Source organism: Schistocerca americana, chromosome 9 (genome assembly GCF_021461395.2).
Source record: "Schistocerca americana isolate TAMUIC-IGC-003095 chromosome 9, iqSchAmer2.1, whole genome shotgun sequence".
NCBI classification, from domain to species: domain Eukaryota; kingdom Metazoa; phylum Arthropoda; class Insecta; order Orthoptera; family Acrididae; genus Schistocerca; species Schistocerca americana.
Window position 1 is genome coordinate 187,621,348 of NC_060127.1, and position 15,920 is coordinate 187,637,267.

General features: G+C 42.8%; 1 protein-coding gene across 1 annotated transcript in view; it reads left to right on the plus strand.

Moving 5' to 3' along the window:
* LOC124551227 (putative ATP-dependent RNA helicase DHX57) overlaps nt 1-15,920 on the plus strand; it is a 239,536-nt gene that overhangs the window by 23,909 nt on the left and 199,707 nt on the right. The window contains exon 5 of the mRNA XM_047126220.1: nt 14,134-14,246. Coding sequence (XP_046982176.1) covers nt 14,134-14,246 — 113 coding nt within the window. The remainder of the gene's footprint in view (nt 1-14,133; nt 14,247-15,920) is intronic.

The window sequence follows — 15,920 nt, forward strand, 5'->3', positions numbered from 1 at the left end:
ATGCCCATAACCCCCTGTGGGGTGGCACCATGCTTATTGGCTGAAGCAGAGATGTCAAAACTTGACTGTCTCAGTTTGACCCCTGTTTCTTAAACACTGGGGCCATCTCACATTTCGGTGTGGCTCGTAGTAGTTACTCGGCAATTGATTTATCAATTTGCAGCCCAGGACTTCTCCTATTTATCCACTGGAGAGCACATTATGATATGTGTGGTAGTGACCACTTCCCCATCTTCCTGTCACTGCACCAGCATCAGGCCCACAGACGCCTGCCCAGATGGGCTTTAAACAAGGTGGACTGGGAAACTTTCACCTCTGTTGTTACCGTTGAATCTCCCCCACATGGTAACATCAATGTGATGATAGAGCAGGTGACTACAATAATCATTTCTGCGGCAGAAAACTCGATCCCTCACTCTTTTAGGGTGCCCGAGGCGTAAGGCAGACCCATGGTGGTCGCCGGAAGTCACTGAAGCAATTAAGGAGTGTTGGCGAGCTCTACAGCGGCATAAGCGGCACCCTTCCCTGGAGCACCTCATAGCCTTTAAACAGCTCCATGCTCGCATTCACCAACTTATCAAATGACGGAAGCAGGAGTGTTGGGAGAGAGATGTCTCGACCATTGGGTGCCATACGTCACCTTCCCAAGTCTGGGCAAAGAACAAACGTCTTTTCCTGTACCAGGCCTCAGCAGGTGTTCCTGGTGTTACCATAAATGGCGTGTTATCTACCGACACAAACACAATTGCTGAGCACTTTGCCGAGCACTTTGCTCGAGCCTCTGTGTCGGAGAATTACCCCCCCCCCCCCCTTCCCACTCTCAAACGGTGGCTGGATGGGAATGTCCTCTCATTCACTACATGCCTGCCCCATTTACAGAGTTGGAGCTCCTCAGTGCCCTTGCACATTGTCCTGACACAGCTCCTGGGCCTGGTCGCACTCACAGCCAGATGGTTAAACATCTCTCATCTGACTACAAGCGACGTCTCCTCTCCATCTTCAATTGTATCTGGTGCAGTGGCGTCTTTCCATCACAATGGCGGGAGAATATCATCATTCTGGTGCTCAAACCTGGTAAAAACCCACTTTATGTGGAAAGCTATCGGCCCATCAGCCTCACCAACGTTCTTTGTAAGCTGCTGGAATGTGTGGTATGTCGGCGGTTGGATTGGGTCCTGGAGTCACGTGGCCTGCTGGCTCCATGTCAGGGCGGCTTCCACCAGGGTCGCTCTACCACTGATAATCTTGTGTCCATCGAGTCTGCCATCCGAACAGCCTTTTCCAGATGGCAACACCTGGTTGCCGTCTCTTTAGACTTACGTAAAGCATATGACACGACCTGATCGTTGCCACATTGTATGAGTGGGGTCTCTGGGGCCCGCTCCCAATTTTTATCCAAAATTCCTGTTGCTCCGTACTTTCCGTGTCCAAGTTGGTGCCTCACATAGTTCCATCCATGTCCAGGAGAATGGAGTCCCACAGGGCTCTGTATTGAGTGTCTCTCTATTTTTAGTGGCCATTAATGGTCTAGCAGCAGCTGTCAGGCCCTCCGTCTCACTTTCTCTGTATGCAGACGACTTCTGCATTTTGTACTGCTGCTCCAGTACTGGTGTTGCTGAGCGGCGCCTACAGGGAGCCATCCACAAAGCGCAGTCATGGGCTCTAGCCCATGGCTTCCAGTTTTCAGCCGCAAAGTCGTGTGTCATGCACTTCTGTCGTCGTACCGCTCATCCGGAACCAGCACTTTACCTTAATGACAATCCACTCGCTGTAGCGGGGACATATCAATTCCTAGGACTGGTTTTCGACACTCGATTGACTTGGCTCCCTCATCTTCGTCAGCTTAAAGCACAAGTGCTGGCAGCACTTCAATGCCCTCCATTGCCTGACCAACACCAATTGAGGTGCAGATCGTTCTACACTGCTCCGGCTCTACAGGGCCCTTGTCCAATCCCGAATTGGCTATAGGAGTGTGGTTTATGGTTCGGCAGCGCCTTCGGTGTTGCATTTACTCAACCCTGTGCACCACTGCAGGTTTTGACTAGCGACAAGAGCTTTTAGAACGAGTCTGGTGACTAGCGTACTGGTGGAGGCTGGGGTCCCTCCATTGCAGATCAGACATGCGCACCTGCTCGTTAGTTACACAGCACACATTCGTAGTTTCCCTGAGCATCCGAATTACCATCTCCTTTTCCCGCCCGTGGCAGTCCATCTCCCGCATCGGCGGCCCTGCTCGTAGCTAAAGATTGCAGTTCGCGTGCGGTCCCTTCTCTCCGAACTGGAATCCTTCCTTTTACCATCTCTATTTGCGGTCTGTTCACGTATGCCTCCATGGTGTATGCCTCAGCCGCAGCTTCATTTGGACCTTTCACGTGACCCTAAGGACTCCATTAACCCTGTGGCTCTCCACAGTCACTTTCTCTAGTCTTGGCGTGTTCCGGAGCTCTGAAGTTGTTTACACTGACGGCTTGATCGCTGATGGTCGTGTTGGCTTTGCCTACATTCACGACGGCCATATTGAACAGCATTCCTTACCCGATGGCTGCAGTGTATTCACTGCAGAGCTGGTGGCCATTTCTTGTGCACTGCAGTATCTCCGCTCATGCCCTGGGGAGTCTTTTCCTTTATTTACTGACTCCTTGAGCAGCCTGAAAACTATCGACCAGTGCTACCCTTGTCATCCTTTGTTAGCATCCATCCAGGAGTCCATCTATGCTCTTGAACGGTCCAGTCGTTCAGTGGTGTTCGTCTGGACCCCTGGTCACGTCAGAATGCCAGAAAATGAACTTGCTGACGGGCTGGCCGAACAGGCTACACGGAAACCACATCTGGAGATGGGCATCCCCACAACTGACCTGCGTTCGTTTTTACACCACAAGATTTTTCAGCTTTGGGAGACGGAATGGCAAAATCTCAGTATGCACAACAAACTGAGCCATTAAGGGGACCGTGAATGTGTGAAAGTCCTCAATGAGGGCCTCTCGCAGGGACTCCGTGGTTCTATGGCGGCTCCGCATTGGCCTTCCCTGGGCGACCCTCGGCTACCTCCTGTGCCATGAAGGACCCACCTCAGTGTTGGTGCGGTGTCTGGTTGAAAGTGGCCCATATTGTTCTGCTATGTCCTCCTTTGCCTGCCCTGTGACTTCATCTTTGGTTGCTGGACTCATTATCATTGTTTTTAGCAGACAATGCCTCATTCGCTGATTTGGTTTTATATTTCATCCGTGAGGGTGGTTTTTAACGCATGTCTTTTGTCCCTCTGTGTCCTCCACCCTGGGGTTTTTGGGGTGAAGGTTTTAATGTGTTGCGGGGTGGCTGGCTTTTCCGTTTTATTTTCATAGTCGACCAGCCACTGTAATCTGCATCCTTGTTTTACTCTCTTCTAACTGTTTCTCGCATCTCTCTGTTGCTCTCTGGTCCTCTTTTGTTCCTTTTAGTGTTCGTTGCCTTTCCTTTGTTCTTGTGGGCTTCCCTTTCTTTCCGTTTTGTGTTATATGTCTCATCTATTTTATTCTTACACTTGTGGCATTGTTTAATTAGGAACAATGGACCGATGACCTCATACTTTGGTCCCTTTACCCCTCTTTTAAACCAACCAACCAACCAACCCACCTCAGCCTAGATGACTTCACATTTCTGTCAAAAGGCTGGTCTTTGTAGATGGCGTAAAATTCACAGTTGTACCTCATACTCCATCTTTCCCTTTCTCATATTGGGCTGATGATTCTCCTGAGTATCCTTCTCTCAAATGCATCCAGCAGTTCAGCTCCCTTCGCTGTCAGAGCGCAGTCCTCAGCGGTGTATGTAAGCCCTTGTCAAATCAGTGTTCTATAAATGGTTAGTTTTGTGGTTCTAGTCAGGAGGAGTTAACCCTTTGACTGCTGAGGACGTGTTAACTTGTCATGCCTCACCGTTCCCCTGGCGTGCCTGACATGTATAAGCGCGGCCCTCGAGTCTTCCTTACAGCGCTAAGGACGTGTTGACGCGTACATCGTCACCAGCCTTTCCACCACTAGGGATGAGTTTAGGTGCACTGAGTCACAACTACCTGAGTGCTACAGACGTGTAAACATGCAGAGCTGTCTTTCTGCCCTGCTCTTCCAGTAGCTGTTCAGTGGTCTGACTATATAGTTCGAAAGTGCATACATGTTTGTTGCTGCGATTCATGTGTTTACAGTTTTCTTGTTTTCTGCATGAGAAATGTCACGTGGCTGTGGTTGCACAGATAAAGAAATCCTGGATATGCTCACTAATAGGGACAGTGAGTGTGAATTATCTGACATTGCTAGCAGTGATGGGTCTTCAACAGAATCTCAAAGCTGTAGTCCTCAGCCCTGTACATCAGAGGGGAGAGCAAGAATTACAGTCAGCGGTTCCTCTGAATCCCAGGAATCAGAAAGGGACAGTGAAATGGTTCAGAAAAGAGTGTGCTTAAGCGACACGTTTTACTGGAAAGAAACAGAGTTCAGGACACAAATGTCAATTAGATACTGACCCTAGCATTCTTTCATTTTTTGTGATATTTATGTCTCAAGAACTGTTGCAATTTATTGCAGACAAAACAAATTGTTTTTACGTTTACACCAGAGAAAATATTACAGAATCTGTGAATTCTTGACTGTCAAAGTGGAAAGACACTGGATTTGAGGAAATGTATTGTTTTGTTGCTATTTGCCTTCTAATGGCGCAAGTTAAGAAGTTAAAATTAAGTGATTATTGGTCCAGAGATACACTTTTGAACCCACCAGTTTCCAGTGAAATTATGTCCCGAGACCGTTTTTGTCTACTTCTGAGAACATTACACTTCAGTGAGGCAAAGTTCCTGAGATGTTTCGTAATTCATTTCGCCCACATCACAAGCTTTGTATAGATGAAAGTCTTGCTGTTCAAAGGACGGTTATCTTTTAAGCAGTTTATTCCAATTGGGTGAAATAGATTTGGAATAAAGATATTTGTGCTGGGTGGCTGTCAGAGTGGGTACATTTTGGATTTTATTGTATATACAAGCGCAACAACAGAAATTGGGTTCCACAATTTGGGAAAAAGCGGCGACGGAGTGACAACTCTTATGGGACCGTATTTGGAACAGGGTCATATTCTATATGTCGATAATTGGTACTCCAGCCCGGACCTGTTCCTCTAGCTTCACTACCATGCCAACAGCTGCATGTGGCACTGTTCGTAAGAATAGGCGCAACATGCCAAAACTGCAGAAAAAATTAAAATGAGGAGAAACTGTGTTTAAGTGCACTGACAAGGTCCTTGCTATCAAGTGATGTGATAAAAGAGAGGTGTGCATGTTGACAACAAGTCACACAACGCAACTGGTTGAAACAGAGAAGACTGACAGAAATACTGGCGAAAAGAAAAAAAATAAAGAAACCACAATGTGTAGATTACACATAAAAATCAACATCTTTTCGACTAATTTGTAGGTTACTGGAAAATAGTAGGGGAATAAACGTTTTTATTCCGTATCGTTGTGCTGTCAATCTAATGTACTCTAAATTTCATTTTCATCATGCGTTCACTCTACTAGGTATGTGAATCCGAAGTTTACATTGTTTTCAGGCCTGATTTTCGCACTCAACTTTCATTCCAGTTGTACAGCTTGTTATGTTTTACAGAGCATTGTTTTTTAGCAAAATCAGAACGAAAATACTGCATTTTTGACGTTTTTTACAAAATCTTCAATTTTGCGCTTAATTAATTCAGTACTGAAAAGTGATATGGAAATGAAACTTCATGCCAAGTTTCATGTTCGTCATAGCATTAGTTCAGGAGATGCAAGAAGGCAAACTTCGAAATTTTTCAGGTGCCTATTTTTTTGGCTGATTTACCTACAATTTTCTGGCTCAGTATGGCTCGTAAAATTCTTTCCATTATTATTCTTAAGAGAACCCGTAAAATTGTAAAAGACGGCCAAATTTTATTTCTTTACAAAAACTATTGCCCGAGGTATTACTGCTCAAAGTCGCCAAAAATTCGCGCTGTCTCTCTTCGAGCCGTAATCAGCCGAGAAATATTCAGCACAAGGCGGATTGGGCAGCGCGGGCTGATCTGGTCCCGGCGGCGGCTCCGAGGGATAGGCATGCTGCACAGGTAGCTGGATTACGCTGCAGGCTGCGGTGCCTCAGTGCGCCAAGCAGATGGTGCGCCTCAAAGCAGTCGAAGGGTTACAGCAAAATAAGCTTTACTGGGTGCAGTTAGTCTTTGCTTTATTTCATATGAGATATCATTTAGGATGGTTACAATCAAACTGAGGTATTTGAAATGTATAAAGGTATAACTACACATCATTATTTTGGCTGGCATGTTTTCCCCACGCGCTTTCCCAGCAGCTAGGTATTTTGTTTTCTGTTCATTAATATTTAGTCCTATTTTCTTGCTGTCTTTTGAAGTGCAGTGAATACCTCTTCCATTGCTGTCAAGTTCATGCTACTATGTCGATGTCATCTGCATAGGCCAGTATCTGCACAGATCTATGAAAATTCATTCCCATATGCAAGATATTTGCTTCTCTCACCACCTTCTCCAAGGCGGTGTTGAATAGGAGGCATGCCAGCGCATCACCTTGCCGTACTACTCTTTGCCTTTACAAATGTCTGCTTGTGTCTGTGTACGTGCGGATGGATGTGTGTGTGTGTGTGTGTGTGTGTGTGTGTGTGTGTGTGTGTCTATATATATATATATATATATATATATATATATATATATATATATATACCTGTCCCCCCCCCCCCCCCCCCCTAAGGTAAGTCTTTCTGCTCCTGGGATTGGAATGACTCCTTACCCTCTCCCTTAAAACCCACATCCTTTCGTCTTTCCCTCTCCTTCCCTCTTTCCTGATGAAGCAACCGTTGGTTGCGAAAGCTGAATTTTGTGTGTATGTTTGTGTTTGTTTGTGTGTCTATCAACATGCCAGCACTTTCGTTTGGTAAGTTACATCATCTTTGTTTTTAGATGTATTTTTCCCACGTGGAATGTTTCCCTCTAAACATTCCACACAGAAAAAATATATCTAAAAACAAAGATGATGTGACTTACTATACGAAAGCGCTGGCAGGTCGATAGATACACAAACAAACACAATCATACACACAAAATTCTAGCTTTCACAACCAACGGTTGCTTCATCAGGTTTCAGTAGTTCTAAGTTCTAGGGGACTGATGACCACAGCAGTTGAGTCCCATAGTGCTCAGAGCCATTTGAACCAAGTACGGCGGTGCGGGTCCCCCGCATCACCCCCTATGCTTTGTCAAGGAGTGTGGGACCTCATCATCATAGTCTTGGGTTTATGGGGTTGAATGCAATTACTAAGTGATTTATTTGATGACCACACCACAAATCCTATCCCGAACTCATGTTTCCTTTTGATACAGGTATAAAATAGGTTTGCTTCTTTCTTTTTTAGGATTCCACTCCTGGTCCATCTTACTTATTGTAATGCTGTGATGCTCTGCTTCAGGTTCATTATATGGTCTAGCATCACTTTCAGAGCTCCTGTGTGGTGTAGTGATTCCACATTCCAAGTACCGATGACCAAATCCAATTTATGCTTTATATTGTTTTTATTTTTTTTTCTTACTTTTCTTGTCTCTGTTGTTTGATTGCCTTCTCCAAAGTTTTGTTCATGCCATGTCTGTCATTCTTTATTCATCCGGCTTTTCTTTGTTGAAGTTTTGTAGCAGATGCTTTTTACTGAATGGGCTGTCAATCCTACGTCTAACCTCTACTTAAGGACGGGAACCCCCCCCCCCCCCCCCCCCCAATACTTTGGTGACCCAACTCCCAGCTGCAAGAGGCAGCAGTTTGCTAGTTTTGGTCCATCTGGGTATTTTATTTCCTCAGTGTCCACCATATCTGGTGAACAATCCCTTATCTGCCACTTGGGGAGGCATGCAATTGAAAACTAGCTACTCCACATGGGGGATTACTTCTATTACCTTTCTTGAATATTGATGTGACCCTTGCAACATTCCAGTCTTTGGATATGGATCTTTTGTTGAGCAAGAGATTGTATATGATTGTTAAGTATGCACCTAGTGGATCACCATTCTGTGAAAGGAACGTTATTGGTATACTTGCTTTTGTCAAGTGATTTAAATTGATTCATTACTCTGAGGATATCTACTTTGTAGTTACTCGTGTTGGGAGTGTTCTTAATTCAAATTCTGGAATATTTACTTCATCATCTATGGTGCAAAAGTTTTGGAAGCTGAGGTTACTAACACTGCTTTAACAACACTGTCATCGATAGTATTTCCAGTGCTATCCCACAGAGAAGGCGTTATTGTGTCTTGCCGCTAGCATACTTGACATACGATCAGAATATCTTTTGATTTTCTGCAAGGTTTTGAGACCAAGTTTCATTGTGGAAACTATTATTAGCATCTTGCATTGAAGTCGGTGCTGAATTTAGAGCTTCTGTAAAAGACAGTCAATCTTGGCGATTTTGGATTTGTTTAAACATGGCGTCCTTTTTTTGTTGTTTCTGCAATAGTGTTCTTACCAGTTTTGTGAACCATGGGGGATCAGCTCCATCATTTGTCAATTTTAAAACCTCTCAGTTGCTGTCAATACCATTTGTTTTAATTCTAGCCACATCTGGTCTACACTCACATTGTTAATTTGGAGGGAGTGGAGACTGACTCTCAATCAAGTGGATTTTGATCTGCTTCTTTGAATAGATATTATTTTTCGTTACTTTTTGAAGGATTTGGAAGCTATGGTGTTCAGTCTACCTATGAAAGCCATATGTCCACTTATCCATTTTGATGTTCATTATTAGCTCCGGATTATTTGTTGCTAAGAGGTCAAGTGTGTTTTTGCCATCTGTTTACTATTAGAGTGGGCTCATGAACTACCGTATTTACTCGAATCTAAGCCGCACTTGAATCGAAGCCGCACCCGAAAAATTAGATTCGAAATCAAGGAAAAAAAAATTTCCCGAATCTAAGCCACACCTGAAATTTGAGACTCAAAATTCAAGGGGAGAGAAAAGTTTTAGACGGCCCCTCCAAATCGAAACAAAGTTGGTCCATTGTAACATGAGACACAATGAGATCGAATGGATGAAGATACAGCTACAGTAGTTAGGTTCGAGTCGTAAGCTTAATAGTTAGGCTTTACCAAGTAGCCATTGCTATGTGTCAGGTATTTATACAGATACCCTTCCTTTTTTACATGCTTCGTCTGGTTTGAATCGATTGCGTATTTTGCTTTGATCTGATAAGTGCTGTTCTCTTTTTTATAGATGTTTACCTCACTCTTAAGCTAAAAATGCATTATTGTTCTGTGTCATGCATTGTTCGTCACATTCTAATGATGAGTGTTTACGACCTGTTGCCGCTCGCCGCATGGCTGCTTGCTTTTTTTGTACGCGCTACCGCGGCTTTTTTTTTTTTTTTAAAAAAAATAAAATAAAATAACCCAGAGGAATTGTTTCATAAGTTAAACAATGGCAACAGACTGCTATTTGTTGTTACTTACATTGCTGCTTTCTTTGATAATGATCAACAAGAACCAAATAATAGACTACATATGATAGATGATGTTCTGATCGAGAGTTTAGCGAAAATTTTTCTACGTTTGAAAATCTTTGCAGACGCCTCTTTAGTACATTACATTCAGCACAGAAATGAGGGTCATGTTAGATTTAAAAATGTAGTCAGTTGCCGTGCTTCATTTCGGACTGTATCACTATTCAGCATAAGAATAATACAAATATAAGCACGACGTGAATATGTATATTCTTCCGCGTTTGATGTTGTCTCACACTAGTTTCGTAGTTTATTAGGCAGACAGGATTTAAATGAGATAGCAGCAAACACGAAAGAATACATGGCATAATGTTTACATTCTTCTACCTTTTCTTTTAATTTATTTACTGACGCAGAAGTTTTGGCGACAGTATTTCTCTTTGTGGCTGCAAAGCATTCCTGTCTAGCGCTACATATATTCGACGGCAGACGTTAGTTGTGGCGGCACCTACAACATTTTTATAACTTCCGCTTACTTTGCACTCGATTCTAAGCCGCAGGTGGTTTTTTGAATTACAAAAACAGGAAAAAAAGTGCGGCTTAGATTCGAGTAAATACGGTAATTGCTCAGTATCAAGGGTAAATCGAAGTCACCACCAACTCTTAATTGTATGAGTCATGTACATGTTTGAAATTAGACCAAAGTTTTCTTTGTACCTTTTAGCAATTGTATCATCTGAATTGGGAGGTCAGTAAAAGAATGCAATAATTATTCCAGTCAGGTTGCCAAGAATGACCTCTATCCATAATGGCTCAAAGGAACTATCTACTTCAATTTTGCTACAAGATGAACTACTTCTAACAGCAACAAACATCTCACCACCAACTGTATTTAGCGTATCCTTTCTGTAGACCGTTAAGTCGCAACACAGCTACAACACTTTACAACTGTTATATCAAAGGTTCCTAGATTTACATTCTTTGTGTGTTCAACCTGCACCCTTTCAGACTGAAGTACTTTTTGTGTTTCCTCAAAACAATTTACTTGACTTTTAGTCTACAGGTGCTGCAAACTCGAGTGATGTATGTGTATAAAATCTTATAGTGGAAGGTCCACATTGTATTATCACAATATTAGGAAAAGAATAAATTGCTAATCACTGTAAAGATGATGCATGGAGTTGCAGACACTCACAACGAAAAAATTGTTACACATTTAGCTTTCAGTCAAAGCCTTCTTTGGAAGAAAAGAAATAGAAAAAAAAGGAAAAATACACACACACACACACACACACACACACACACACACACACCTTTATGTGAAGTAATGAATTTCTTTTTTTATCCTGGTATTGTAGTTATATACATCATTGCTGCTTTTGTAATGGAATAGATTATGTACAACAATGTTCATGGAGGAATAAATGTACTGTGAAGGAGGAAGGCTGCATCCTGGCCGTACACCCTTCTAATGCGAGCAAATCTCTCTTGATCTTCACTTGTTGTTTTCCCCCTTTGTTTATTGTACATACTGTATGACATATCTTTCCCTATGGTGTTAGGGTTTCAAACATACTGCACCACTTAACATTTTCAAATTCCTTTGCTACAGTTTTCGATACTGTAAACTGGCTTGAGTTTTCTTAGGTATCACTTCCATTATCAGGCATAATGCACAACTGCCTTTTTGGTGCTTTAACGTTACCAAGGTTCCAAGGTTTCACTGATTGGCACCTAACATATCCCCGTCCCGTCCCGTCCCCCCCCCCCACCCCGCCCCCCCTCCCGCAGTCTTCTGTATTGTGGATGCATGAGCTGTAAAGCTGTCATGCAGTAGTTCTTGCATTTGCCTGACCTTCTTATCTTTGGGATTCTGTGGATGATATTCTTTCAATAGTCCGATAGTGTGTGTCCAGTCTTATAGTGTTTATGCACTGTGGTTAGAGGGGAGGCTATTTATCAGGATGTTGGACCAGTACATTGTTTTCCAATTGTACATAAACACTTCATCAATGGGGGAGGCAGCTACACAACCCACTCCAAAGGAAGAGGGCTGATGGCCAGCCAGGTGGCAGTTACCGACTGACTAGTAGGGGTGCAATAAGGTGCTCTGCTTTGCTGATATCTACGTTCATTGCCTGGCAAGCGGCCCTGTTGGGTGCGCCAGAAACACCAGCCTCAACGGCACGTGAAGGGAAACAAGATTCTTGCTGAGATAGTCAACTCCACAGTGAATGACTGCATCCAAACGGGCGATGCGCGCACCGAGGAGACACGCCCATGCAATGTCAAAAGACTGCTGCCTTGCACATGCTGCGACCCGCTCCCCCCAGGGCAAAAGTTCAGATGCAGCTGGAGTGAGCCAGGAAGGTACAATGTGCTGTGACATTAAGTCCAAAGGGTGGACTTAGTGCAGGAAATAGGTATTGTAATGGAAATTCGAACTAATAACTGCTGCTGGCGGCTGTGTGCTCTCCCCTCAACTAGGGTAAACCCTGTGTCCCAGTGAAACTGCTGGGCTGAGAATGAAAGTGTTACAAAACTGACAGCTATTTATACAAGGTAGCAGTGCACATATTATGCCGGTGTGCCGCTTCTAGTCACGTACTTGGCAGTGCCACTAAAGCACACTGGTGGAGTTATCCCTTGCTCACACTGTAAGAACTATTTATTACCACTGTGCTGGCAGGTTTCACTGAGCGATCCTAGCCTGTCTCTCAACAATTCATTGTCGCTGTTGTTTTGGCCAAAATGACAACACCCATGCTTACCAGCTACCACTGGCTACTGCATTATTCCCCGCCCTTGCATCTTCTCAAAGATTTACCCTTAAAATTGTAGCAGCAACACACTAACCCCCTCTCCACGGGAAAGACTTGGTCCCTCAGGTCTCTCCTAAGACATGTCTGCAACAGTACGTCACATTTACAACCCAAGGTTCTAATATGTGAATGTCCAACAGCCCAGTCCACAAAGTCTAGAATCCACATTAAACCCTTTAACTGCTGTAGTTGAGTTAACTTGTCATGCTCCACCACTCCCAAGTGAGAACATGTTTAAATGCAGCTCCTGGGTCTTCCTGAAGCACTGTTGATGTGTTCACGCTTTCTGTTCCATTGACATCTCACTGCTGGGCATGATTTACTTCCATTTCTCTGTCAATAAAAAAAGTTTTGACTATTTAAATTACAACATATGTACCTCTTTGTGTGCTGTCATGTTGATATTGTGAACTGTTTATAAAATGTCAAGATTGTTATGACCACATGATTCATGATGTGCAGGGGTGGGGATGGGCGCACTGCTTGCTCATTCTTTGGATATAAAAATCAGTAACTTCAGAACAAAAATAGATCTGGTTTTGATCTCAGTTTTAAATAAAATTTTGCAATTCATACACTGCAGCATGTGAGCTAAAAACAACCATATGGAATGTTTAAGCAATGCTTTTTTACTGCTACCAACTCTTTAAAATTTTGTGCTGTGTTTTACTTAATTTTGTGCAATGCAGAAACTGATGTGTAACAAAAAGAAATTCAGTTATTTATTGAGTAAAGATATCGGATTGTAAGATGTGCAGAAATCAATTGTTTTCACGTAACAGTTCTTTAAAATTGGATGGTAAGTACTTCATTACAACCGGAGTGCCGGGTCTCAGCACGGATAGCAGCATTTGACAAGTAGTACAGCCATAACAAAGTGATACTCAGCACGGAATGCAGAGAGCACATTTGTAGCAGTGAAAAAGTTAACTCATAAACTGGACATGCTAGATTTCATCTTAAGATATCAAGTTGCTTATGACTACCCCACTGAACAATCCACTAACTCCTCTGGAACATCGTCACATAGTGCCCTTATACTTCCCATGAAGGCTGCTGCCATCCACGGGCTGCCCCAGGACAGGAGTGAACCGGGAAGGTCTACTGCGCCGTGGCACCAAGTCAGAGGGCGGATTCAGTGCACGAAACAAGTACCATGACAGAGACTCAAACTTGTGACTGGTACTGGCGGCTCCATGCCAGTCTCCTCCCCTGGCATAACCCCTGTGTCCTAGTGGAACTGCGGGCTAAAAATGAAACTGCTACAAAATTGTTAGCTATTTATGCAAGGTAGCAACCTTATGTTAATGTTATGTTATGTCAGTGTACCATTTCTAGTCATGTACTCGACCACAACACTGAAACCCATTGGTGAAGTAATCCCCTTGCCCACACAAAACAGTAACCGGGGATTACTGCTGCACTGACAGGTTTCACCGAGCAAGCCTTGCCTGTCTCAATAATTCATCAGAGTTGCTGCCAGCAGTCATTGTGCTATTCCCCTTTACATTGCACTTTCTCATTGATCGTAGAAATGCTGCTAATCCCATCTGTTTGATTGCAAGCCTACCAAAGCTTTGTGTAACTGTCATGTTAGCAGACATTGCTTGCATTTGTAGAGGCCTTCAGTGCTGTTCCCTCTCCTAGTACATAAATAAATAAAATGTTGTGTATTGTACTGCATACCAACCGGTCTCTGTGAATTATTGGTGTTTGTTGAGAAGGCTTTGTAATACTATTTTTATGTTATTGGTTGAGTAAAGAAGGTAAGCTTTGAGTCATTTATAATTATTTCAGTGTGTTAAACAACATTTTTGTGCAAATGCAGCTCTATGCCAAGAAAAAGCCACCTTCTGATGAAGATGAAGGTGGAGGGAACTCCAACACAACCCATGGAGGTGGAAGCAGAAGGAGCAAGAATTCATCAGCGAAACCTTGCAGGTGATTGAAATAAATCTTAATGCTTTAATTGTAAAGATGTCATATCTGTATATACCTCATGTCTCTCTCTCTCTCTCTCTCTCTCTCTCTCTCTCTCTCTCTCTCTTGCGTCCGTGGATGACAAGTGGAGCAGTCGCTTGCAACTGGTTTTATGCCTCTGACCCTTCCCTCTTGGAAATAAATTTTTCGGGGTCAGATGATATATGGTTTCCTATTGCATTGCCAAACAGGACATTGTCACAGCACCAAAGTTCTTCCTATTGTCATTTCAGTCCTGTGAAGTTTCCCTGACCCATTCAGAAATAAGAATTTTTGTTTCAGAGCTGTAACAAATCTCATCACCAGCAATAATTTTTCATAAAAATTTAATGTATGGATACTCACAAGTTGCTATTCTTGATGAGACTCGACTCAACTTGACTGTCCTTTTGTTTTGAACCTTTGTCAGAGCATGTGGAACAAACCTTGCACCTTCTGTGTATGCAAATCTTCATGTGGATTCTGAAAACCACTGTATTAGGTGGTCAATACAATTGAGCTTGCGAAACCTGCCATGCTGGGGTCATGTGAGAAAACTGGTTTGGGATCATAAGAAAGGATTTCAAAAGAATTGTTTGAAGTAATTGAGGAACATCCACTGCAGGTGTCCCATGTAATCAAGATGGTATGCCTCATGTCATAATGTTGCATGGTTAACAAAGAAAACATTATGTTGTTGAACCCATGTCACCTCTGCACCATTTACTTATAAAAATTTCCTTTTTGCAGCTCCTACCACATTTGCTCGCCTTGAGAAAAATTAAATGACTGCACTTCATCCCTCTTGCAGTTAATTCATTACTCCTGTAAGCTCTTCTGAATCACACTCTTGCATTAAAATCAGCACTTCTGAAATTCTGTCACCTATTCTTGTACTGAATGAGGTGGCACAGAGGTTAACATGTTGGACTTGCGTTTGGGAGGTCATTAGTTCAAATACCTGCCCAGCTAGGCAGTTCAAATACCTGTCCGGCCAGGCAGATTTGGGATTTCTGTGATCTCTGTAAATCGCTTGAGGCAAATGCTGGGGTGCTTTCTTTGAAAGGACATGGCAGATTTCTTTCCCCATCCTTTCATAACAAGAGCTAGTGCTCCATCCCTAATGACCACAATGTAGACAGGATGTTGACAAAAAATGAAATTGACAACAAAAATCCCTGAATTAGGCAAGAAATAGCACAAAGATTGGCGAAAAACACTGAAATTGGTAAAAAATAACAGTGAATTTGGCCATAAAATAAAAACTTTTTCCCTCCTCCCCCTGTCTGTATGTCTAGAGGTTTCATCAGTCTATAAAATCAGCCTTCAAGTGCATTCTTTCATGTGCTGCTCAATTACTCCATGTATGTGGCAATCTGCATTTATCAGATGCAGCTTGAGACACAGCAAACTGGATTAACTCCACTTATTACAATTTCACCCCTTAAATTATTTTATTTTCCTTTCTGTTTTCTGTGATAAATAATGCATATATCATGAGTACTTAAAATTGCTAATTTCTTATCCATACTAGATTTTACTGAACTTCATTATACACAGTATACTCCACAGACTGCAGATGACATTAGTGTAATAGTTCCTGTAGAAACATTGTCTTTAATGAAATATTCTAAATATACAACTCACTACAACAAT